The sequence below is a fragment of the Macrotis lagotis genome, chromosome 5 (assembly GCF_037893015.1).
Source record: "Macrotis lagotis isolate mMagLag1 chromosome 5, bilby.v1.9.chrom.fasta, whole genome shotgun sequence".
Lineage (NCBI taxonomy): Eukaryota > Metazoa > Chordata > Mammalia > Peramelemorphia > Peramelidae > Macrotis > Macrotis lagotis.
The window spans coordinates 126,625,091-126,652,518 of NC_133662.1; the positions used below are offsets into that span (position 1 = coordinate 126,625,091).

At 32.4% G+C, this 27,428-nt stretch overlaps 1 protein-coding gene across 9 annotated transcripts in view; it reads right to left on the reverse strand.

Moving 5' to 3' along the window:
- The window catches only part of TBC1D32 (TBC1 domain family member 32), a 243,140-nt gene that overhangs the window by 90,085 nt on the left and 125,627 nt on the right, over positions 1 to 27,428 (reverse strand). For all 9 annotated transcript variants that reach the window (XM_074187466.1, XM_074187468.1, XM_074187465.1 and 6 more), the window contains 6 exons: positions 24,243 to 24,359; positions 22,509 to 22,597; positions 17,561 to 17,683; positions 16,683 to 16,791; positions 15,763 to 15,856; positions 1,110 to 1,235 (listed from right to left, as the gene is read on the reverse strand). In XM_074187466.1, the coding sequence (XP_074043567.1) occupies positions 1,110 to 1,235; positions 15,763 to 15,856; positions 16,683 to 16,791; positions 17,561 to 17,683; positions 22,509 to 22,597; positions 24,243 to 24,359 (658 nt within the window). The remainder of the gene's footprint in view (positions 1 to 1,109; positions 1,236 to 15,762; positions 15,857 to 16,682; positions 16,792 to 17,560; positions 17,684 to 22,508; positions 22,598 to 24,242; positions 24,360 to 27,428) is intronic.

Below are 27,428 nucleotides of genomic sequence, written 5' to 3' on the forward strand. Positions count from 1 at the left end.
TCTTTGGTGGACTTATGACAGAGGAGGCAACTCATACCAGAAACAGAGCCATTGGTATCTGAACACAGACTAAAGTACATTATTTTTCTCTTTTGTTATTCTTGAGGTTTCTTATCTTCTTGTGGGGGGAGGAGGTTTATGTTTACTCTCATAACAAGATTATTGTAATAATGTAAAATAAATAAACTAAAAAAGAAATAATTTTAAAAAGAAATTATCAATAAAAATAAAAAAAATATTATAATAGACAACTACATATATTTTAATAAAAGTAAAAAAAGAAAAATGCAAAATTAGAATGTTAGTTTAAATAGTGAATATTTAATAATTTAATAATGAAGGGTTGTGAGAGTTTATCTCTGAGATCCAGCAACATGTGCTGAATCATTTTAATCAATTCTTTGTTTATTTTTTAAGGCTCAGTATTTGTTCATTAATAAGAATTCAGTTAGAAAAATATTTCCTAATTATTCTCTGAACCAAGCTCCAATTCTCTTGCCACAATTCAGGGCATGCTATAAGTATCCAATAAATACTGGACTTATTCATGAGCATTTTCAATAATGAATAAAAATAATATGACTGATGGCAATGCCTGAGTTTCATAAACATTAAGAAAAATCTCCACCACAATCAGAACTATTTTGTGAGGTTGATATATTAACTCTAAATAATGGTAACAGAAAATTTAATTTTCCTCCATGTTCTCAAGTTGATACATACAAGAACTGTTTTCATTTATTAAAACTTGAATCTTTACCTCTATGAAATTAAAATACTTATATATTAATCTGAAACACATTGTGGGGTTGACTGCAGAAAACAACAAGTCAACATCTAAATATAAGCTAAAGATAAAAGATAATTTGTCAGGATTTACCCAAAGATTTTCTAGGACCAGGGAACTTCCAACTTTCTAGTTTCTATTTATTGACAACTTGTGCACACTTCATTAAATTGGGGGTTTCTGTTAGAGTGGCCTTTCTATTTAATTTTCTTTGTTACCCATACGTCAACAAAATTCATGAGACTTTTCTAGGAGACCCAAGTCTCCTGATAACCTTCTCTATTCAATTCCACCAGGATGGGCCAAATTTCTCTAAACTTACCAGCTCCGCTGATGATTCTAGGTTTAGTCTTCATAGTTTGGCAAAATTGTGTTCTGCAGTTCTCTATCCATTCAGCTTGTTTATCAGAAATCTTGAAAAGTGATAAAAGCTTCCCAATATCATCAACTAAGTAAGAAGAAAGACATTCTGGGGTTATTCTCATAAGAAAACAAAGCATCTGGTGGAAACATAATAAAAACAACTAAAAAACCATAGTACAAAATCACATAATGTTTTGAGAATAAAATACATTTCACATTTAAGTATGATTATACCTTGCAGAATTATTTGTATTTTCCATCTGCATATAAAGCTACTATATTTATTTATAATCATAATGTTCTAAAATTAAAAGCTGAACACTGAGGAAACTGAAGCTCAGTGGTATGCCACTCTCACTTACCTTCAGTCTTTCCTTGTCTACTGGTTTCTACTGTAGTGCTTAAAAGTATGCCTGTGTCTCCTCCATCTTCAAAAAAAAAGTCCCATTTAATCCCTTCCTCCCCACTAATTGTTGTCTTATCTCTCTTTTGCCCTTTGTGGCTAACCTCCTGGAGAAGGCTTTCAGCAATAGGTGTTTCCACTTTCTCTCTCACATTCTCTTCTTACCTTCCTACAATTGGCTTCCAACTTCATTACTCAACCAAAACTACCTTCTTTAAAGTTAATAATCTCCTAATTGCCTAATCCAACAGCCTTTTCTCAATTCTTATCCTTCTTGACCCTTTCAAAGAAAGAATAAAATGATTTTAGGCATTTTTTATTGGTTGTTCCCAAACCTGAAATATTCTCTCTCCATCTCAATCATCTGGCTTCCTTCAAAGTCCAGTTAAATTGCACCTTTTACAGGACCTTTCCCAATACCTCTTAACCTTAGTGTCTTTTCTCTATTAACTATTTCCCATTTATTCTATATAGTTTACTTGCCCTTATTTGTTTCCCATTAGGTTGTAACCTCCTCAAGGGCAAGGAGGGGCCCCCATTTCTTAGTCTAGTTCTTGGTACATTATAGTCACTTAAAATGCTCATTGTAGTTCAAAAAATAAAGTACAAAAAATGTTTATTAACTAACAGAATATGCCGCTAAGAGAAAACATGCTTTTGATTTCAATCTTTAATCCATATAACTTTATTTCTATCACTGTAAGATGACCAATCCATATAATTGTTAGCATCCCACAAAATCTGATATAATTTTGCATTTTTCTTTTATTTTATCTGCATATTTATAATACTCTAAGTCACAGATTCATGCATTCTGACATATCATTTTATCTTAGTTACATTAATTTATTTTTCTAATATAATAACAAATCTCTTTTATTTAATAATTCTATCTTCCATCTTAGGCATTTTGGGGATCCATTTTATTGACTTAAGAAAAAGAGAAAAATTGTTAATACAGAATGCATAGCACATCACATCCACATGTGAAAATGGCCAAGTACAAAATGATGACTTCAAATTAGCTCATCTGTCTTGAATTAATTGAATTTGGCTTTCATTAAATGCAAGCTTACATCATTTTATAATTTAACTTATTCAGATTTTACAGGGACTATGGGAGAGGACAAGGATCAAAGAGTATGATCCCTACCTCATGACTGCTAGAGAGAAGGGTTTGGCCCTACTTGAGTGTCCCTGGTCAAGAATGTGACAGGGAGGGAAAATCTCAATTCTGGTGTGACTACTCTATTCAAGACTCTGGAAGAAGGTTGGACATTATTGTTAGGATCTCTGTCTCAGCCTCAAAAGTGTTTAAAAAATGCCAAAATGGCATAGACCTTTTTTAACTCTTAGAATTTCAAAGGGACTCTTTTAAGACACTGCCTGATATTAACAGGTCACAAACTTCTGCCATGGATGTTCCAGAAGAGTTCTTAACTATGTAGGTCATTAGACCATAAGTCCTTCAAATTTTAAATATGAACCCATATTTAATTTACTAAAACATAAATGCTTAAAAAGGTTTACAGTCTATTAACTTTCATAATGGCTATTAGGGTTAAACAAAAATTATTCTTATATCTTGAGATTTGATAAAATATGAAGTATATTATTCTTTTGTAATTGAATAATTCTAATTGTTTTACTCTGGATGACAGGCATTCAAAAATCACAATCTGTGATTAGATTCTGCTTTATATATTCTATTATATATTACTAATGAAATAGATGTCAGGCAAATCACTAGATATTCAATTAAAAAATTAGAAAATCATACTTGTCCTTAAGAAATACCATACTATCAAGATCATCTTCTAATAGACTCCAAAATGAATAATGAAAACTCCAATGTGAGCAGTAAATTATAGTGCTTGTTAGGCTAAATGAGTATAGTTTACAGAGGTTCTACTAATTCCTTTTTCATACAAGTAATTTTATTTTAAACAAAGAGCAATTACAACTTAATAATTTATACTTTTACATATTTGATCCTGCTATGTTATAGGGATGGATAGGTACAGGGAATTTCTAATAAGGAAAGTCACTGTCACAGAAAATGCTAGAGAAAAGTACAGAGCTAGAGTTATTTTCTCAGGTTTACTCAGCCACTATGTATAAGAGGAGAACTTGAATTCAGTCTTCTTGATTAATTGGTTAGCTCTCTACTCAAGACCATATTCATTTAAACTTCTAATTATGATAACTGTAATTGTGTATGCCAATTCTTATTGAAAAAATCTTTTGTGACCCTGCTTTATTAGTTGTCTCTTATTCTCTGTTTAGTCTTACTGCCAAAGTCAGCAAGATTAAGTGCCTATACTTCTACTACTAGTTTGTCATTGAGTATAAGGACTATGATGTCAACTTTCTATCTTTCCCTAAAGTCTAACATAGTGTTTTACAAACATATCAATAAGTGAAAGTTATTTTTTGTCTGAGAATTCCCTTTATTTTCAAATATTTTGATGTATTTATAAATTTATAGTTAGCTTAAGAGGTCTGGAGAAAATAAGCAACTTGTCTATTATCAGACAAAGAAGTATCAGAGGAGAGTTTTAAACCTAAGTTTACTGATAACAAGTTCAGCAATTTATTCACCTTGCCATGTTGCTTTTGTACCTTGCAAATAGTAAGCACCATATTAATATTTAAGAGAGAGAAATAAAGGACATTGCCTATTTGTTTGGAGAGGGTGTGTTTTAAGTCACAAAAGCAGCAAAGCAAAGAGGGATGAAGAACACATGAAAGAGGAGAGGAGACAAACATATAATTCTGCATAGAATAGAAAGCAAAGAAGAGTTGAAAAGAAGGACAAGATAGGCAAGCCTGGCACACTGATTTTCAGATATTTCTCTTGAGGCTAATTCTTAGCATGCCTTCACTGTTTTATGTAAATGGATGTGAATTCCACAGAAGATCAAAACATTCATATTTAAATAGAAAATATAATTGAAATGCATTATCCTTTACTTTAGGCAAACTATTTCACTGACTTGGGCAATCAAAACTCATCTATAATAGGAGTTAGCAATATAAAAAGTGATTTTAAAAATAACTTCTTACATGGGATATAAACAGTATTTTCTTATGCTTACTATAAAATAGCAATAATTGCTTTAATTTAACAACATAAAAGAACAAGGAAAAAATTAACACAGAAAAGAAAATATATCTATTTTGAATTTTAAAGTGAATATGGCAAGATCTGCAGCTCCAGGTAAGCCATCCACTTTGCTATAGTAAATAAATCATAAGCTCTGTCATAATACTATTTGTAGTTAAAAAAATGATTGCAAATGAAATTCAGTCAACTTCACTTGGAAAAAAGAAAATCTAAATGCCAGTTTCAGGAATGATATTATAAATAAATAGAATAATGTCTAAAATGACAGATTAGTGATAAATGGAAAATGAAGATGACGTGGAGAACTGATTACATAGTAAATTAATTATTATTGAATAATTTTCAAAAAAGGACTTTACAATCAAGGCACTAGAGATGGTATTATGAATAAAAGAAAATAGATCCTGCCTATATAGTATTCCAACCCCTCCTTCATTTGAGACTTGATTTTTTTTCTTTATTTCAGTGAGCCTAAATTTTATACAAGTGATCAGACTGACCATGAAGTCAACTAACTTAGAAATTAAATACAGAATCATATATGCTGATAAATAATTTTATCAACATACATGATTCAACAATTCCTTTCCTTAAAAAAAGCTTACATTCTCCTAACTTTGTAGTTATATTAACATACTATAAACTAATTTGGTTAATAAAAATAAAAATAAAGTATCAGGGAGATGAATAACATTAGGAGGATAGACGATTTTTGTGTTTCATATTTAATATAAATAAATTTCAATTCACAAAAATCATTAAGGTATAAGAAAGATAGTTATCATGGTCCAATGAGAAGGATCAAAACAATTATAAGAAAGGCAATTTAAACAAATTCAGTATAGATTAGCAAAGTTTCTTGAAACTTTTCAAATATCCAAAATGGAGTAAAAAAACTGCATTATTTAGCAATCAGATAACAATAAATAATAGGCATTATATAAAATAAACATATATAAATAGCACAAAATAGTAATTGATAGTATTTTGATTATAGGATTTCTTCATTATAACAAAATTAAGCTAACATTCTAATAACAGAAGGACAAATAGTTTTATATAGGTGAAAATTGAAAAATTTAATAAGATATAACACTTTAACCCCAACATACATTGCATAACTCAGAAAATTCGACAATATTGTCAAGGTACTTTCATCTTTCTCCTTAGAGGCAAATAAACAGATAAAAATCTACCTACAATATTACAATGCTTATCTAACTAATATGGGTATCTTAAAAAAGTGCTTCCAATTAGTTTACAAATATAAAGGACTACACTATAAAATAAATAAATAATAACTTAATCAAAATAGAAAACTTTTTCCCTAAAAGATAAAATATTGTTGTTTTTATATTTTAAAGTAACAGATTTTTGACGATTTTAAAAGACTGATGATGGAAAATATCATCCATATCCAGAAAAGGAACTAAGGAGTTTAAATGAAGACCAAAGCTTATCATCTTCAATTTTTAAAAGTTGTCTTATGTCATTTTTTACTCTCTAATGCTTTCTTTCTTTCATTTGGATTTGGATTCTTCTCTCACAATATGATCAGTATGGATCTATTGTTTAGCATGGTTATTAATGTAAAGCCTAAAGCAGATTGTTTTCCATCAAGGAGAGGAGGAGGAGGGGGAGGGAGGGGAAGAAGGGAGGAAAAATATAAACTTCAAAACCTTGCAAAAAATGAATGGTAAAAACTATCATTGCTTGTAATTTGAAAAAACAAATATATAAAATATTAAAAAATAATAAAATAATAGATCTTTGAAACTAATGAAGTCTACACATATGTGTAGACTATATGTGATCCCTGCTCTACATACAGATGCTTTAGTTATCATGTAGAACTGATAATTCAAAATAGATTTTCACAGAATTCATTGAGACCTGAAAACTTAGAAAGAGCAAAGACAAATTTTAACCAGAATTTCTGTCAATTTTTTATGAAATCAATATACTCCATACCTCATTCAATTTATAGTTTGAAAAAAATGTTTTATACTGAAAGAAGAGAATATTAGCCATATGAGTATGTTGGTGTTATATATCTTCTGAACTAGAACACCACCAAGTATAAAGACATCTGAAGATATTCCTTATGAAAAACATTGCATGGTCTAACAATAGAAGTTTTAAAATGTCAACACCTTTCAAATACTCAAAAATAAGGAATAGAGCTATTTCAAATACTGTGTGTAAGATATCATTTTGCTCAGGTTTTTTAAAAAAATTGTATTTATTTAAGGCAATGTGGTTAAATGACTTGCCCAAGGTCACACAGCTAGGCAATTATTAAGTGTCTGAGGTCAAATTTGAACTCAGATCCTCCTCACTCCAGGGCTAGTGCTCTATCCATTACTGCAACACCCAGCCGCCCCAATCCCCCAGTTCTTTAAGAATGAAGGGGAATTTAAATGATATGTATTTAGGTTCAATAAAATTTTAAAACTATCTTTGTAAAGGATAAAATTTTCTGTGTTTTTTGTAAAGTAACAATTTTCTATCTAGCACAACTGGCTTTATAACCTGAAGAGTGTATGTATTCTAAATGGTATACATTGATTAATACCTAATTCTACATTTTCTAAGTACAAACTGAGGAGAGAGTTCTGGCTCATTAACAAAATAAAAACTGGATTGGATAAGAGGGCATTGTGCTAAAGGAGAGAGAGAGAGAGATGGCAAGAAATCAATATTTTAAAATATGTTTGGACAATTATAAAGGAGAAAGGAAAGAAAAAAGTAAGTGAGAGTAGAAATTTCAGGAGAGAGGAAAGGAGAATAGACATAGTTACAAAATATTCCTGGGATGGGGTTGGCACAGAAAGGAAGAGATAGTGCATTGATTTATTAAGATGTGCCTCCCTGCAGGTCTGATGAACAGCTGATGAATAGGAGAAACTGAAGGATCATAGGGAAAAGAGGATTAAAGTATACCTGAAAATAGGTTGGTCAAAACTACAAGCGACTGTTTGGATTGCCACAATATATCAATTAGCTTTTCAAGAATTATATTTCTCATTATACTGGTCATAAATAATAATCTCTAAAATTATTCTAAACCCATTTTTATATGGATCTTATTGTAAATAGAGATTTATTTTAAAGTTGTCTTACAAGAAGTATTAACCTAGCACTGACAATACAGAAAAATTGAATAATGGAGACATGGCATAAATTTCTAAAATTCACGCAAATATTCGTCTAATTTTAATTTCTATCAGCTAGTGTATATCCAAGCTTACAAAGAATATGTTATGATGGGTGCCCAAAAACTTTTGCAATTTAAATATATTCAAGAGAATTGCAGGGAAGACCCTCTTCTGTGACATAGGACATCACAGTCATTATCAGGAACTGAGGTTCCCATCCTCCTCTATAAAAACATTTGCAAAGTATATTGATTCTATCACCTAACCCTTTGCAATTATCACTTTTTTGGTAGATGTTTAATTACTCGCTTCATTTAGAAACTCAGTACTGGTTGTTCCCTGGAATACATTAAAACTTCTGCAACTATCACTTTTTTGTTGATGTTTAATGACTCCCTTCATTCAGAATCTCAGTACTGGCTCTTCTCTGGAATATATATGGAATACCGTATAACTGGTCCAGCTTCTTTCAGTTTCTCCATTCTATCATCCCCATGACTGTCAAAATAATCTTCCTAAAGTATGGTCTAGTCATGTGAATTCTTTGCTCAAAATTTTTCAGTACCTTCTCATTGGCTAATTGCCTTAGAATAATATTTAAATTCCTTCAAAGCCCGGCTTTCTCTGACCCTTATCAGAATTGTTAAAAACATGTTTCCAGACTGCTTTTATTCACACAGTAAACATTCCATCAAGATCAGACCACCAGTGTTTCATTCACCACACCTCTAACATGCTCATCTGTTTTTTCTAATCTTTACCTCCTTTAAAACCCCCAACTCTGGCATCACATTCCCCTTGAAGTCTTCTAGGACTCAGACACTAGTTATCAGTGTTCACCCTTGCTTGTCAATATTCCTTGAACACTAAGCTCACTGTCTGGGAGGAGGGAAGGGAGAGATGGAAAAAAAATATGAAACTAATAGCTTTATGAAAAAAATACTGATGAATTTTAATTATTTGTGTATATATTGTATCCTACCCAAACTCAGGAGAATGTGAGCTCTTTGAGGACAAAAAATGTTTCATCAGGACCCAGCATAGGGTTGACATAGTGTACATATCTGCCAAATTAAATCCAATTATGAACATATCATATAACAAGCAAATGTTAAGGCATTTTACATGTTATTTCTTATGGATAAATATTTTACCAATAAAAGAACAATTTTATTTATACATTTAATAACAAAATAATAAATATTGAAAAACTATATATGAACTTGCATTTGGTTTCTTCATGAAAATTAAAGGCTGTGATTAGAGGTCTCGACATTATTCCTAATTTACATGGTCATTAGAAATGGAATTTTGTGGGGAAATGTATAATATTCAGTAACTTTTAAGGGGATATTTTGTTTATAATCTGATGACTAAAAATTTTTTAAAAAGAACCAGAAGTAATTGTATGATTCTTGTTTAGGAAAGTTGAATACTCAGATTCTTCTAAGACTTGATGGAATTAGATAATAATTGACACTTTAAAAAGAGATGCTAACTTCATTGAAAGGAAGGTAATCAAGGAAATAATAAAAAAACTGAAGATGATCTAGAAGAACTGTAGTCATAAACATACAATTTAAGTGATATTTTTCACAAGACTGAAAAGTTATTTGAGATTATTTTTGACAAGGCAATGGGGTTAAGTGGCTTGCCTAAGATCATAAATTATATAAGTATTAATTGTCTGAGATTGGATTTGAAGTCAAGTCCGTCTGACTCGAGGGCCGATGTTCTATTCACTGTGCCACCTAGCTGCCCTCACAGTACTGAAAAGCTAACCAATATTTCCTTGCAGTATCATACTCAATAAGCAATGGTTTCCGAATTTATCAAAAACCAATTCAACTGAATTATTCAAACTTAGAAATATATAATTTTAAATAACAATTTAAATCTTTAAGTATATCTAGCAGTTGGTTCATTAATTTTTCTCAATTCATATTTAAATAGTTATTCTATTACATTAATATTAAAGAGAATTAAAATGATGCTATATTATTCCATAGCCCACAATGAAATCCATCCTTTTCCTCATTCTATCAGATCCTACTTCACCAGCTAGATTTTGAAGAGTGTGATCTTGTAATATGATCTCTCGGGGGGCAACCTCCCTTCTGTTTCCCCAGTGAGAACCACCTAGGACTAGACCTTTCCCAGGAGGCAACTGTCTTGTCCTTGCTCTTTTTCATCAAAGTTAGGGATGACTTGGTTTCCAAGAAGACCATAATGGGAGAGTGGGAGATAGAGGAATCTGATTAAGTTGGTTTGGTTTTTATTTTGCTTTAGAAGTCTCATAAAGCAACTAGCATTCCTTAATGTCAGAAATCAGCACACTGGAAGTTTAGTCCACTTTCCCTAGCTGCAGACTATTTCTATCACCTGGGGGAGCTGGGGTAATTCTCAACTCAACTCATTAAAAATTTTACCAAATAAAATTACTTGTACAAAAATATTTATAGCAGTTCTGTTTGTGGTGGCAAAGAAGTGGAGATTGAATGAATGTCCATCAATTGGGGAATGGCTGAACAAATTGTGTACATTATGTAACACTACTGTTCTATTACAGGGACTGGAATTCAGAGAAGTCTGGAAGAATTTGCATGAACTGATGTGAGCAAGATAAGCAGAACCACAACAGCACACATGGGGCTGATGATTGATGATGGTTGTACACCACCCTTAATGGACTTGCTCATTCCATCAGTACAACAATCAGAGACAATTTTGGGGTATCTGCAATGAAGAATACCATCCTTATCCAGAGAAAGAACTAAGGTGTTTGAACAAAGAATAAGGACTATTACCTTTAATTAAAAAAAACTTATTTTAATTATGTAATTTTGCTATCTCTTATATTTTATTTTTTTTTCCTTAAGGATATGATATCTTTCTCAACACTTTCAACTTAGATCAATCGAAACAATGTCAAGACTAACAGACTGACTTTTGTAGGGGGTGGGGGGAGGGAAGTGAGATTAGGAGGAAAATTGTAAAATTAAAAAACTAAATAATTAATTTAAAAAACACTACTGAAAAGAAAACCTTCATACATTTATCTATTTTTCATATGATATTGTGAGTTCTTGATACCCTACTTGGAAGAAAGAATGGTTTTTAAATAAAAGAAAAAGCAATGCTTTTGATTTCTAAATTTCTTTACTGATTTAGCTAAGGTCAAAATTCCATATTAAATATTACATTATGAATTTGTAAAAAAATAAAATGTCTACCAATTGGGATATGTCTTGCCTTTGCCATGGGAGGCTCAAGTGATTCACTGTCAAGTCAATCAGAAGGAAGACAGTTTAAAAGTCCTGTTGACCCTCACATAGATCTTTAGTCATGCAGAGAAGCCATCAACACAACTTACTGGTTACTGCTAACCTAAAAAATAAAATGATCATCCTCAGCTTCCTGGCTTCTGGCTACAAAGCAAGTGTGACAATTTTACTAACAATTCATGCATTATTATTAATAAAATGTTATCATGCCCTGGAGAAGACTATGCTGCAGCATCATTTTTCCTTACTATACCACATTTCCTTTGAGGACCTGGTGGGCTCTATTTTCTTTAACCCTAGGAAGCCTTTTCTATACATTCTCACAGTAAAGCAAATACCAGAAATCAATGACAAGGCAAGTTTAGATCTAATTTGATATTCAGATTTCTGCCTGTGACCATCTTCTGCTCTTTTAGGTCAAGGAAAGAATATGATAACTTCAAATTAAAGGTAACTGAGTAAAAAAACTTAGTTATATAATGAGAAAACTTAGAAAGTACTCTAAATAATTTAATATTGATTGAGGAGGTACTAACCATTAACTCTCAGTATACCAAAGGAGCATGGCAAACAATTTATAACTAGTGTTTGGCATAAGGGTTAACAATGATAAATACAAAAAGAAAGCAAAGAATTGAGGATCCTCCTTTGAACATTTATGGAAGAAAATCATTATTATTATTATTGTTATTGTTATTATTATTCCATTTTTATTTTTATTATTACTATTATTTGCAGAAAGTATGCTATGTTAGTGTTTCTACCAAACCCCCATATAGACATAAACTGCAATTTGTTCTCTACCCAAAAGAAGAAGGTGAAAGGGAGAATGAAATACACTTTGAAAAATAGAAATTGAAGAACTCAAGAATAAAATACAAACAGGCCATTCTTCAAATGATAAAAGGTTGAAAGGATAAGAATAGGCAGCTGCTTAAGGAAGAAAGCAAGGCTGTCTCTAGCAATGGGAAAAGAGAATACTTTCAACCACTAATTATTAGAGAAATGCAAATGAACAAAACTCTGACATTTTAGTTCACAACAGCAAAATTAGCAAGAAAGAACAATGACAAATGTGGAAGGAGGACAGAGAGGTGGAATAAATGTTTATAGGGTACCTATAAAGTGCCAGGCATTTTGCCAAGTGCAGGATACCAGGCAAATTAATATGTTGGTAGAGTTGTCTGAATTTGCATTTCTCTAGTTCATTATGTATCCTAGAAATGAATCCTTTATCAGAGAAACTTGCTGTAAGATTCCCCCCCCCATTTTCCTGCTTTTCTTATAATTTCTCTTCATTGGTTTTGCTTGTGCATTTTTTTTAAATTTTACATAATTAAAATTATCTATTTTACTTCCTATGAACTATCCTTTAGGCAGAAACTCTTCTACTAATCACAGAAATGAAAGGTAATTTTTTTCATATTCTTCTAATAAATTAGGAAATTCTTAGGCATGCTTCTTGTAAACCCTCTATTCCATTAAAGAAGCAATTTTTCCTGGTGAGTTTATACTCAGTTTTGCTGCATAAGTTATTTCTAGTTGAAAACTTAGATCTTTTGCCTTTCTGGATTTTATATTATATACTCTTCATTTCTTTATAGTATGAACTAGTCAATTTTATGTGATTCTATCTGTTGCTCTTCAAAACTTTTTTTTTTTCTTTGAACTGGGAGTACTGAGTTTGTCTACAATATTCCTCTGAGGTGTTTCAACCCGTGGTTTGAAGGAGGAAGAATCAGTGAATTTTTTTCCTTTCTTTTTTTTAACTTTGCCCTCTAGATCTAAAATAACTGAACAGTTTTCTTTTATGATTTCTTGAAATATGATATATAGGCTCTTTTCTGTGGTCATGACTTTCAGGTAATCCAAACAATTCTAGTTATCTCTCCTCTGTTTTCTGGGTCAGTCATTTTTTTGCTGCTATTTTAAATTATTTCAGTCTTTTCACTTCTTTATCATTCTTGATGATAAATTCTAACTTTCTGGAATTATTTTCTTGCATAAAATATTATACCTCTTGCTCCAAGTTGATAAGTTCATATCTTCTTTCCATAAACCTTTTCTCATTGTTTCTTTGTATTTTTGTATTTTGTATTTTGTATTTTAAATCATTTCGACTTTAACAAAAAAAAACTAAAAAATCCCCCCAAAGTTTTTGCTTTAATACTTCTAGGAATTCTGGTTGAACTTGAGTCCAAGTTTCATTTTGTTTTGACTGTTTTCTTATAAATTTTTTTTAAGTTTGTGTGTGTGTGTGTGTGTGTGCACGCATACACACGCAAAGCTTTTCCGAATATTTTTTGAGTGTTTCTGCCAACCAAACAGTTCTGTGTGATGGTATTCTTTTTTTTTTTGTTTGTTTGTTCATTCCTCCAGCCTCCTTCCTTACTAGATTGTTAGTCCTGGGATCTCTATACTTAAAGGACTGATGTCTAGCTTGATTTTTTTTTCTACTTTCTTCTGCTGCTTTCACAGCACAGGTTTGTGTACATGTGTATATGTATGTGGTGGGATGTCTGCCTGTCTGTCTGTCCCAGTGTGTGCAAGCCTTCACTGCTCTTCAACTGATATGATGTGAAGAAAAGGCTGTTGATTGACCTCCTGATCTAAGTTGTGCAAATTACGTTCCTTGGTTTTGCTCTACTGACTTTCCCTAGTTAGTAGTTTCAGTAAAAATAAAATCAGCTAGGTAGCACAGGGGATATAATGCCTGGCCTGGAATTGGGAAGACTGGAGTAAAAATTTAGCTTCAGACATATTCCAGCTGTGTGATCCAGTGCAAGTCACTTACCTCCTAGAGTTATGTGAAGATCAAATGAGATAATTGTAAAGCACTTGGTAAAGTGGCAGGCGTTATATAAATGTTAGTTATTATTACTATTATATACAATTGCTGGCCTTAGCCATGGAAGGCTCTGCAAGATCAGGTATTAAACTCTAGGGTCCCCCTTAACCTGGTATTTCTACTCTATTTACTTCATGGTCAGCTTCCCCCTGGACTAGAGGCTAGAATCATAACCCAGCTCTGCTCCTAAAGTAAGTCACTGTGTTATCTTTTTTTTTTTAACCATCTTTCTCAAAAAACATGAAGGGCTCACTGATAACCTCTCCTCTCCTCTCACCATCTCTACCTGGATTCTTCCCTTTAACCCTACCTCTTTCAGAATACAGGCACCAGGCTTGTGTGAACTCAGGATCCCTGGAGTTCATCCTGCTATAGTGCTACTATATTCTCTCTCTCTCTGGCCCTGTAAGTCTGAATGCTCCAAGCACAGAGTAGCCCTAGGTCACCTCCACTTTCCCCCTCCCCCACCATTCCTACTTCTTTCTGTCTATCTCCCTAAGCTAACCCTAAGATAAAGGCTTGGTTGGATTTCCCAGTGAGGATTCACTGTAATGCTTTCTACATCTTTGTGGAGGAGGTTTGGTGGGGAAACATGCTTTTTTCCATTCCTCTTCCATACTGACTGCTTTTGTGAGCCTGTATTCTCAGAGATTATAAAAAAAGAACCCAAGCTAAAAAGGAAAATGGGTCTTGAGCTAGACTATGTATCTACTGCAAAAAAAGCTGCCTCATCATCATCATCATCATCTGATATGTGTCCACTAGGGAAAACATTTTTTGGTCACAACAATATAGAAAAATCAATTAGAAGACAAGTAGAAAAATTCTAATATATGTTGGTCCAGAGTAAACATACCAATAAAATGAAAGATCCCTAAGAAGTGAATCATTTTAAACTGCATAAAGATAGGAGGCAGGGAAAGCAAAAACAGGTATAAACATATAAATATATATATATATATATATATGTATATATATATATATATACACACATATATATATATATATGGAATATGATCAGATAAACCTAGATTCAAATTCTGCCTCTGACACTATCTGTAACTATAAACAGGAAAATTAAACTCTACAAAGTGGTAAATTGTGATCTGATTCAGTGAAGGGAATTCTCATACTGATAATATCACTACAGATCTTTGAAATTTTGACATATATGTATATATGACACAATATTCATATCTTTCATTTAATACAAATATGATAGGGACAGCTTGGTACTACAGTAGATAGAGCACTGGCCCTAAAGTCAAGAGGACCTAAATTCAAACCCAGCCTCATACACTTATTAGCTGTGTGACCCTGGGCAAGTCATTTAACCCCAATTGCCTTAAAAAAATATGAATTTGATATATATATACTATTTGTTTCCATAAACATCCCCCAAAATGATAATGGGCACATAATGACAGCACTAGAAGTTTCTAAACATACCCTACGTTCTCATATACAGTAAATTCAAGAAAAAAGGCAAAATTAATTTTCATGTTTAATCACATTTTTGCCATTCTTAAACAGGTTTTCTGTGCCTTATGTGTCAAACTCAAGAAGGATGTAGGGTTAACCAATAAAAGAAAAAAATAATTAAGTGCTTAGAAAGACTGATAAGGAAAAATCAATTAACATACAAAGAACTCAAAAAGTGTATTTTTGATGCCACTTCCATATATGACATAATAAAAATAATACATTCTTCATAAAATCTTATATTAACTAAATTATAGCAAGAGACATACATATACATATAATTTAATTTATGGTAACAGAAATATTTCACCTTGTTTCAGGTCAACTCTTTGAGAAGCATCTGAAAGATAGCAGTCTGGCAATGGGAATGATGAAAACATTGGCCAAGGATATGGATCATTACCCTAAAAAAAAGGAAAAATAACCGATATCAGCCATGAATCAATTTTTAGAATTATTGCCTACTTTACAAAATCTTATTTGATACCATCATTTAATATTATACTTTAGATCAAAGACTGACACATACTAATATCCAAACTGTGCTACTGAAATTTGTTATAGTTAACCAAGGCAGACAATGTTGTTTTACTTTTTCTCATCCTTGTTGAAAATTATAGCCCTCAAAGAAAAACAAAATGTTAGCATCAATTTTATTCAACATTCTGCCTGTCCCCTCTGCTTATAGCAATTTTAATTTCTTCTTTATCAATCACAGGAGAAATATAATACTTAAGAAAAAACTTCATTAACAAATAATAAAATATGTGAATTTTAATAAGGGCATAAAGAGACTGAAATGGTCAATGAAATTAAAAAAAACCTTTTATAAAATTATACACTACAGAAAGTAATAATTCAAAGCTAAACAGAAAGAGGAAGTAAAAGAAGTAGTATGCCTTGGGTTTTCTCCTCAATATCTTTTATAAATGCTGGAAATGAAGAATTAAATTGTAATAAAAATAAAACAAGCATAACTGCACTTCAAATAGGTTCAAAAAATTAGTGTGATATGGACTATATATCTATTATATATATATATATATATATATATACATATATATATATATATACACAAACACACATATAGACAGCCATATAGACAATAATGATATACAATATAGACAATAGAGATAATGAAACTATTATATTAGGCTATTCTGTTACCAAATTTTAAAAGTGTGTTGTATAAAATGAATATATATGGAGAAGAACATTTCTATGACTTACTTTTTGGATGGCTCTAGGTGGTAAAATCCGTTCTAAAGGACCACCGATAAGATTTATTCTAACCAGAACGTGATTTCTTTCGACTGACAGGCCATCAATTATAAAGTCCCTGGGATTAAAAAAAAACAAACAACAACAAAAAAAACAAAGCAAGTTGTTAGTGGTGTTGTTGAGTTAGGTTTAGTTTTTTATGTCCCCATTTTGGATTTACTTGGCATGATTCAGCTCTTCTACAGCTGAGGAAACAGACATACAGGGTTAACTGACTTGTCTTAAATGTCTTGGGGTTACATTTGAAATCAGATTCCAGGTCAGTATCTGATTTGAAATCAAATTCCAGTACTGTATCCACTGTGCCATCTGGATGCTCATATTTTCATTTACTTGCATTTATTTTCATAATGGTATATGTTAAAATTAAGATACTGACCTCCAAAAAAAGCAGGAGGTAGTATAAAAAATGAGAATTTGGGAAAAAATTAACAAACACTCAAGGTAATTTTTTTCAAGGTATACATTTATTTACCTTAAAATGAAGGTGGATGATTTATAGGATTTATTTTATTTTATTTATTTATTTTTAATTTGCAAATACTTTGCCATATCTTATCATTGAAAATCCTTTACTACTTCTTACACATTGTAGATCTCCATATGAATACATAAGTAAGCATCAGATTTGTGAATCTGGTTCCCTCTTTGGTTAGTGAGGTGTTTTTTTTAATTTTTGCAAGGCAATGGAGTTAAGTGCCACAAAGGTAATTATTAAATGTCTGAGATAAAATTTGAACTCAGGCCCTCCTGCCTCCAATGCCATGCTCTATCTACTGCGGCACCTAGCTGCCCCTGGTATGAGATTTTTAAAAGATATTTCTTACCTTTGGCCTCCAGTATTCTCTAAACTATTTTCCTCTTGAGCCTTTAACAGCATTGTAGACACTTGGTATTGAGTCTCTAAAAGTAGAAGGGTATCTAGATCACAGCATAATACACTTAATAACCTAAATATTGGGAAAAATAAGATGTTAGTAATTTTGATGAGTCTGAAGATACAGGTTAAAAAATATTTTAAATTAAGAAAAATTCATTACATCTTAAAAATATTTTGTGAGCAGAGAGGATGGGGGAAAGTCTAGGAGTACCTTGTCAACTCCTTCTGTCTCTGCTTTTATTCTGATTTGGTGCCATTTATTCCTTCCCACTGTGTTTAATTCTGTTCTCACATTCCTCTACATTTCTGTAATGTGTGTGAGAGTTCGATTTTTTCCTCTTATAGAATGTCAAATTACATCACCTGCATTTTGAGCACTGTTTTTCAAAAGAATTTACATCAAAGACCATTAATACCTAATGAATTAGGGGATGGAGCCAAGATGGCCACAGGAGAAGAGCCTCTCTTAGGGGCTCTCACCATAATTACAAATTACAACTTTAAGTAAATTTTCTAGAGACAGAACCCACAGAGGGATCCAGTGAGGCAATTCTCCAAAACAAGATAACCTGAAAAATAGTGGAAAGGCTCTGGTCCATGGGGTTAGAGGGACGGCTGCCAGAGTGAAGGAACTTCAGCTTCCCAGAGGCTGCCCCAGGGTGCCTGGGAGACTTGGCTCATGGCAGCAGAGGCAATTTCCTGACCAAAACCCTGGGGAGCACCAGGGACTACCTGAAAGATCAGCATGGCGGGGGGGACCCCTGCCAGAGTGAGCATGTTGAAGCCTAGCCTTCAGGACACTCAGCTTGCAACTGTGGCCCCAGCAGCTCAGATCCAGTTAATAGAAGCAGACAGAGCCCATACACAGGAGCCTGCAGGCAACTAAGCCTTGAGTGCTCAGCCAACCAAAAGTAGGGGAGTGGAGAGAGATTTCCGAGTTCTGTCCTCTGTACCTAGAACAGAACTCTGGGGCTCTGACCACATTCAGATCCTGATCACAGTCTAGGCCCCCCCATAGAACAGCAGCCCCCCCCTCAGCCCCATGGCAGAGGGGTGCACTTGTGGTCATTCACCCACATTCACAGGAGGGAAGACAGAGCTTCAGACACTTAGATCCTTGGGGGGGGGTGTCGCAATAATACTCAAAAGCACAGGAAGCACCCCAAAACCAGGCACAGGCTGGGGAAATGAGTAAACAGAGAAAAAAGAGGAACACCATTGAGAAATACATTTTCTATGATCACAAGAAGGATCAAAAATACTTAATCTAAAGATGAGGCAGTTCAAGCTCCTGCATCTAAAGACTCCAAGAAAAACAAAAGTTGGACTCAGTGTATGACAGAGCTCAAAAAATAATTGTGAAAATCAAGTAAGGTAGATAGAAGAAAAATTGGGAAAAGAAATGAGAGAGATGCAGGGAAAAACATGAAAACAAAGTCAGCAGCTTAGTCAAGGAGATCCAGAACAATGCTGAAGAAAATAACATGTTAAAAACCAGCATAGGTCAAAAGGATGAAACAGTTCAAAAAGTTATTGAGGGGAAGAATGCTTTAAAAATCAGAATTGGTCAGATGGAAAAAAGGGATAAGAAAGCTCTCTGAGGAAAACAAATCCTTCAGATCTAGAATAGAGCTAAATGAAGTTGTTGACTTTATGAGAACTCAAGACACAATACTTCAACACCAAAAGAATGAAAAACTACAAGAAAATGTGAAACATATTATTGAAAAAATAACTGATAGGGGTGGCTAGGTGGTGCAGTGGATAGAGTACCAACATTGGAGTCAGGAGTACCTGAGTTTTAATCCGGCCTCGGACACTTAATAATTACCCAGCCAAGCCACTTATCCCCATTGCCTTGCAAAAACATAAAAAAAAAAAAAACAACAACAACAACAAAAACAACTGATCTGGAAAACAGATTCAGAAAAAATTATTTGGATACCTGAAAGTCATGATCAAGAAAAGTCTTGACCTCATTTTTAAAGAATTCCTACAGGAAAATTGCCCAGATATCCTAGAAGAGGGCAAAATAGAAATTGAAAGAATCTACCAAACTCCCCTGGAAAGAAATCCAAAAAAAAAAAAAAAAAAAAACCAACCCCAGGAATATTATAACCAAGTTCCAGGACTCCCAAATCAAAGAGAAAATATTACCAGCAGCGAGAAGGACACAATTCAAATATTGTAGAGCTGCAGTCAGGATCACACAGGACTTAGCAGCAACTACATTAAGGGCTTGTAGGGCTTGGAATATAATATTCCGGAAGGCAAAAGAGTTCAGGAATGCAACCAAGAATCAACTACCCAGCAAAACTGAACATGCTCATCCAGGGAAAAAAAAAAATGGACTTTCAATGAACCAGGAGAATTTCAATTGTTCCTGTTGAAACAACCAGAGATGAACAGAAAGTCTGATCTTCAAATACAGGACTCAGGTGAAGCACAGAGAGTGGAGGAAAAGGGTAAAATATGAGGGACTTGATGATGATAAACTGCATGCATTCCTGCATATAAAAATGATACTAATAATACTCATAAGAAACTTCACATTTAATAGAGCAGGTAGAAGGAGCTTATATAGATGAAGCACAGGAGAGAGCTGAATTTGAAGATATAATATATTGTAAAAATGGAGTCAATGGCTAAAAGGGAAATGTAATGGGAGTAAGAGAAAGGAGAGGTAGAATAGGCTAAGATATTTCATATAATAAGATTTTTTTATTACAATCAGTTTTTGCAATGATATAGAAGGGGGGAAGGCAAGGGGGACTGACGGAATTGAACCTCTCATCAGAAGTGGCTCAGAGAGGAAACAACATATATACTCAATGGGTTAAAGACATCAAGAAGAAGAAGAAAAGGGACAGGGGGAAGTGGGGAGATGTGAGTGATGGAGGAGAGGGTGGACCCTGGGGGAGAGTGGTCAGATATAACACATTTTCTCTTTTTTTACTTCTAGCTAGGGGCTGGGATTGGATGGCCTGTCTGGGACCACAGGCCCAGGTGGTTGCTGGGCCTTAGGGGTCGTATGTGGGCTTGGGGCCTCTTGGCCCCAGGGCTGGTGATCAGTCTTCTGCAACACTCAGGTACCCTACAGCACATTTAAGAAGAGGGACAGAGTGAAAGGAGAGAGAGAAAATATATATACATATATATATATATATATATGTATATATATATATGGTAGTGGGGAGGTATGAATGGAGGGAGTTGCAATTAGCAATGGCAACAGTGGAAAAATATGGAAGTAGTTTTTGTGATGGACTTATCATAAAGAATGTGGTCCACCTGCAACAGAACTGGTGGTGTTGTAACACAGACTGAAGCACATTTTTTTAATTTTTTTATTATTTTTATTTTTTTTCTCTTTCCTTTCTTGCTCATGAGAGTTTATATTTTGGAGGGAAGGGGGTATTATGTATATTGTTAAACAAGAATATTATGGTAATGTATAAAGAAAAGATCATTTGTACAAAAATTAAAAAAATATATATATATATATATATGTATATTTTTAAAAAGCATCTACCAAAAAGCTTAGAGAATGACACCAGCTCCTCCTAGCATGAAACATGAATTGGGAGGAGAAAAATACATGTAATTCCAGAGGCCCTACATTCAAATCTGGCCTCGGATGCTTAATAATTGCCTAGCTGTGTGACCTTGGGCAAGTCACTTAAAAAAAACCATTGTCTTAAAATAAATAAAATTTACAAATAAAATATCTAATGAACTAAAAGCACCAAAAAAGTGTCTATATTAAAGTATTACCAGGAGTTGCATGCAATCATGGAACTTGGAAGTCATTTAACTTCCTTTCCCACATAGTTACCTTCCATTATCATCAAAAATTAGATGAAATAAGAAATGAATAAGTACCTTAATGCACAGATTCTTTAGATTAATGAATCATATTTAAAATACACAAAAATCCAAAATGCACAAAACTGTTTGATGCTCAAAATTGTAGATTTTAGGGAAAATATATCCAGGAATGAGTGATTTAAAAACAAAAAGTATCCTTAAAAGCTTTTAAAAATAAATCAACTTTTAAAGAAAGTTAACAGCTTTATCTGTGAAAAAATCTCTGCCCATCAACAACATCATTCTTTTAATGAACAAGTTTTTAGGTTAAAAAATTTTGCTTGCTGACAATACTGAAAAAATTATTTAAAGCAAATATTTTAAAACCTAGTATTTTTTGGAAAGATTTTTATGAATTTTTTCTAGAACAAAAATATATTTTTTAAAATTGGACTAACATTTAAAAATGGTGTATCTCAATATTTCCAAAATATTTTGTCATATTTATCTTCATACTTCCAATAGCCATTTCCTGATTAGCTATTAAAATTTGTTGAATTAGCTTTTAATAGTTAAAACATAAAAGTTTCACTCTTGTGGTTACAACAAAAATTCATACAATCCAAACTATAATGAATATTGAAACAATCAATGTTGAGACAAATATTTCACTATATCCCATCAAAAGCAAATCTATACTGTGATGAGAGTAGATTCTGTTCTAGACTTAAGAAGGCTTCAATTCACACTGAAGTTTCTGAAGCAGGCAATTTATTGTTCTTAAAAAAGTTAAATGAAATGAAATTTAGGTCAAAGAATGTGACATTTTTATAAAGCAAAATAACAATGAATAATATATTTAACGATTAAATTAAAAAAATAGTATCTTTTGCCTGGTATGGTCCTTAAACAGTTAGGTAACAACTTCTATTTTTATATTTTTGAGTTCACAAATGAAAAAAAATAAAAATGGTGATTAATAATAAAGTTCTTGCATGAAAAAATCAATAAAAATTATTTTTTCATCCTGAAGAGATGCTTGGTTTTTTAATGTAATTGAACATATAGATTACAAAAGAATTCCATACCTTAGACCAAAAGTATGTGATTGTTCATAGTTGAATAATGATCGAATCTTGGCTTCAGAATTCAAAATTATAAGTCTATCAATAATATCCTGAAAAAGAAAGGGCTGACAGTTATATTGTATGTTATAGCATAGGTATCTATTGAGAGGAATATGAAATTTGGTTCATATAAAATTCACAGAATCAGTGTTAGAAAAGATGAACCAGTGTGACATCAGTTCTCAAGCAGTTATTATCCTATATTCATTTTGTTGTGCTTTTAAGCCATCTATTTTTCTTATATAATATTTCTAGTCAAAATTTTTTTCAGAGATGCAATAAACTTAGCCAAGAAGAGAACATGATTATAATGGAAGTTCATATAAAGAATATCACAATTTGGAAAAACAGTGCAAGGAAGCTATGATAAGTGATGACAACTCTGTCACTATATAGCTCAAATATCCTCACTATATTGCAAGGTTTTTCTATGACATTATAACAGGTCTACAACTGAACTCTAAGGAAAATTTCTATCAAACATTGAAATGATAAATTATCAAATACATTTATATTTTGTTATAAAATATAACATATATATACAAATCAACATGTGCGTATATGTAATATAAAAAGTACTATATAAATACCATCATATATGGATTTCATGAGTAGAAATATATATTTTGTGTGTGTAAAATATTATATATATGATAGCTATCATTTACAGAGTGCTTTAAGATATACAAGTTGCTTAAGTTATCTCATTTGATCTTCACAATAATCCTATGAAGTAGATAGATACTATTATTATCCCCATTTAACAGTGGAAAATGAGGCTGAGAAGTATTTGCTCAGGGTTACTAACAGATATCAGAGGTACGATTCAAACAGATTTTTTTCTGAATCATAACTGATCTATCAATAAGCATTTATTAAACACAAGGTACTTCACTATTGGATAACAAAATATGAAAAATAAAATAATTCAGACTTCTAGTATCCTGGTGTAATCACCTGACAAGGGAAAGTGTTTGTTTTAAATCTAAGCATTATGTGCAAAACAACTTTTGATCTTCATCCTAACAATTAGAGTGAATAATAATAGGAGGACCTTAATCACTCATCTCTGAATTTTGTGCCCTGGGACACACACTGTCCTAATTGGCGAGGAACTCACTGGACTAACCACATCTAGTTGAAGGGCCAAGTTTTACTTTATATGTCTGCCATCTTATCACCATGCATTGCCTTTTTTCCAACCCTTGCTGCTATTAAACAATAATCAAACCAGTGCTGCCACTAGTTCTTGAATTGGCATAATTAATCTACCCTTCCATGTATGATTCACTCACTAGCACCATGCCTTCAAAAACCAAAATGTTCACATCTAAATTAGTCACATTTCTAAAGATAATTAAAATACTTACCAAAATTAACACCACTTAGTAAAAAATATAGTTCCAAAAAAAATCATCACCGGTAAATTCAACTTTCTATGTGTCAAGTGTGATCCTTCTTTCTTTCAACCCTGGGAGGGATCTAAAGCACTGTCAGCAAAAGTATGTAATACCCTGATTCATCCAAAAACTGCATTCAAGTAGAATTCATAATCTGGATAATCCATTGAGGAGATAATAAAAACTAACTATAAATTTAAATTAAAGAAAGGCTGCTTTTATTCACAGAATAGTTTTAAATCTAATGTCTAAATATATAAATCTCTAATAATGGTTTTTCTAAAAACATACTTACAATTATGCATGTAGGAACTTCACGAAGTGAATATTCTGATTTGTTTGGAATATCCTGGTTGCCTATAAGTTCATAAACAGCAGGATAGGATAATAAATTTACCAGGGTTAGAAAAGCCTATGGAGAACACAGAAAGAAAAAGAATGCAAAAAGGAAGGAGAAAGGAGAGAGCAGAGAAAAGAGAATAGAAAAGGTTATTAAATATTCAATCTAAGAAACAAATTTTGTTTATACAAGGTAAGAGGTAGACTAGAACAATGATCTTAATTATGAGTTCAATCCATCTCTTTTTAAAAAAATATTTAATTAACAAAAATACATTCATAGTATATTTTAAAGAAAGTGTCGCATATAATACATATTCATATTTAGTAACTGTGAAAAAAGAAACATGATGAAAAAACTTCAAAGTTATAAAGTATTTAAAAACACTTGATTGTACAGAAAGAAACCTATCAACTTGGGTCACTTATTTTAATTACTGTATATTTGGTTTTTAAACTTTTTTGTGTGCCATGGACACTTTTGGTGTTCTGGTGAAACCTATGGGTCCTTTTCTTAGAATATTTTTTAAAATGTATAATGGAAGGAAATGCAAAATTTCAGTTACAAATTAGTAAAAATAAAGATGCATTTTTCCCATTTCAAGTTCATAGCCCCTTTGAAATGGACCCATGAACACCTTGGGAAATTACAGAACCCAGGTTAAGAATTTCTTTTCTATTTAATGCATAAAAATGAGAAATCAAATTAACTTCATATTACTAGCTCATGGAAGCAATTTAGATTTGTAGAAAAATGTGATTTCAGGAAGAAGTTAAAGTGACCCCAAACTCAAAGCTTTTCCACACCAAGGAACAGTTTTTGACTTAGTTTACCATTTTATAGGAATCACAGTTTTTCTTCACTGGTTCGTATAGGTATTTACAGTATGTAAAATGTATTTTTCTCCTCATCTTTAAGCTCGTGTTAGCAGTCTTAATTATACCAAATTACTCTAAATTTTGCTTAAATTTTCAACATTTTGCTTAAAACCACAAATATTTCCAAATCAAGAACACTCAGATATGACTGTATGCAGATACATTTCATCAATTTAAAATTATGTTCATATATTTATTACCTGTTATAAATATAATGTTTTAAGTTTTAAAGGACTTCAAATATCAGCTAGTTCAAACTAGAGCTTTTTAAAAATGAAGAAATATGGGAAAAGATGAATGATTTGACCAAAACTCTATTAAAAATTGGATTCTACAGATTCCAAATATTCTTTTCTATAAAAGCTCCATTTTTAACTAACTCCATTTTTAATAAGATTTTTTTATGATGAATTTTACAATTTCCCCCCTAATCTTGCCTCTCCCCCCCCCCCACAGAAGGTAATCTGTTAGTTTTTACATTGTCTCCATGGTATACATTGATCTAAGTTGAATGTGATGAGAGAGGAATCATATCTTAAAGGAAGAAAAAATAAAGTATAGGAGATAGCATAATAAGAGAAGAGATTTTTTTTTAAATTAAAGGTAATAATCTTTGGTCTTGGTTCAAATCCAAAATTTTTCTCTGGATACTAATGGTATTGCAGATGGCCTAAATTTGTGCCTGATTGTTGCAGTGATGGAATGAACAAGTCCAGTAAATTTGATCATCACACCCATTATTGCTTGTAGGGTGTACTATGTTTTTATGGTTCTGTTCATCTCACTCAGCATCAGTTCATTCAAACCATTTCAGGTTTCCCTGAATTCACATACCTCCTGGTTTCTAATAGCACAGTAGTATTCCATGACATTCACATACCACAGTTGGTTAACCCATTCCCCAATTGAAGGACATTCACTCAATTTCCAAAACTTTGCCATCACAAACAGGGCTGCTATGAATATTTTTGTACAAGTGAAGTTGTTAACCTTTTCCATAATCTCTTCAAGTTACAGACCCAGTAGAGGTATTGCTGGATCAAAGGGTATGGCACATTTTTGTTGCCCTTTGGGCATAAATCCAAATTGCTTTCCAGAAAGTTTGGATGAGTTCACAGCTCCACCAACCACATATTAGTGTCACAGATTCCGCACATCCCTTCCAACAGTGATCATTGTCCTCTCTGGTCATATTGGCCAGTCTGAGTGGTATGAGGTGGTACCACAGAGATGTTTTAATTTGCATTTCTCTAATAAGCAATGATTTAGAATAATTTTTCATATGATTATGGATGCTTTGATTACCTCAGATGTAAATCACTTTTGTATATCCATTGACCATTTGTCGATTGGATAATGGCTTTCTTTTTGAAAATTTGACTCAGTTCTCTGCATAATTTACAAATTATTCTTTTGTCAGAAATATTAGTAGTAAAGATTGTTTCCCAATTTACTACATTTCTTTTGATCCTGGTAACAGTGGTTTTGCCTATGTGAAACCTTTTTAATTTAATGTAATCAAAATTTTCTAGTTTGCTTTTAATGTTTTCCTCCATTTCTTCCTTGGTCATAAACTGCTTCCCTTCCCATAGATCTGACAGGAAAACTACTTCTTTATCTTCAAATTTGCTTATAATATGGTTTTTTATGTCTATATCCTGTATCCATTTTGATCTTATCTTGCTATAGGGTGTGAGGTGTTGGTCTATTCCAAGTTTCTGCTATACTAAATTCCAATTTTCCCAAGAGGTTTTATCGAAAAGACAGTTTTGAATCCCAATAGCTGGACTCTTTGGGTTTATCAAATAGCAGATTGCTATAATCATTTCCTGCTATTGTAGCTAGTCTATTCCACTGACTCACCACTCTATTTCTTAGCCAACGCCAGACAGTTTTGATGACTGATGCTTTATAATTTTAGATCTGGTAGGGCTAAGCCACCTTCTTTTGCACTTTTTCTCATTAAGTCCCAGGAAATTCTTGACTTTTTATTTATTTATCCATATGTATTTGCTTAATATTTTTTTCTAACTCATTAAAGTAATTTTTTGGAATTTTGATTGGTAGGGCACTCAACAAGCAGTTTAATTTAGGTAGAATTGTCACTTTTATTATATTAGCTCAGCCTATCCATGAGCAGTTGATGTTTGCCCAGTTATTAAAATATGATTTTATTTGTTTGAGAAGTGTTTTGTAATTGTTTTCAAAAAGTTTTTGAGTCTGCCATGGCAGCTAGACTTCCAAGTATTTTATATTGTCTGAA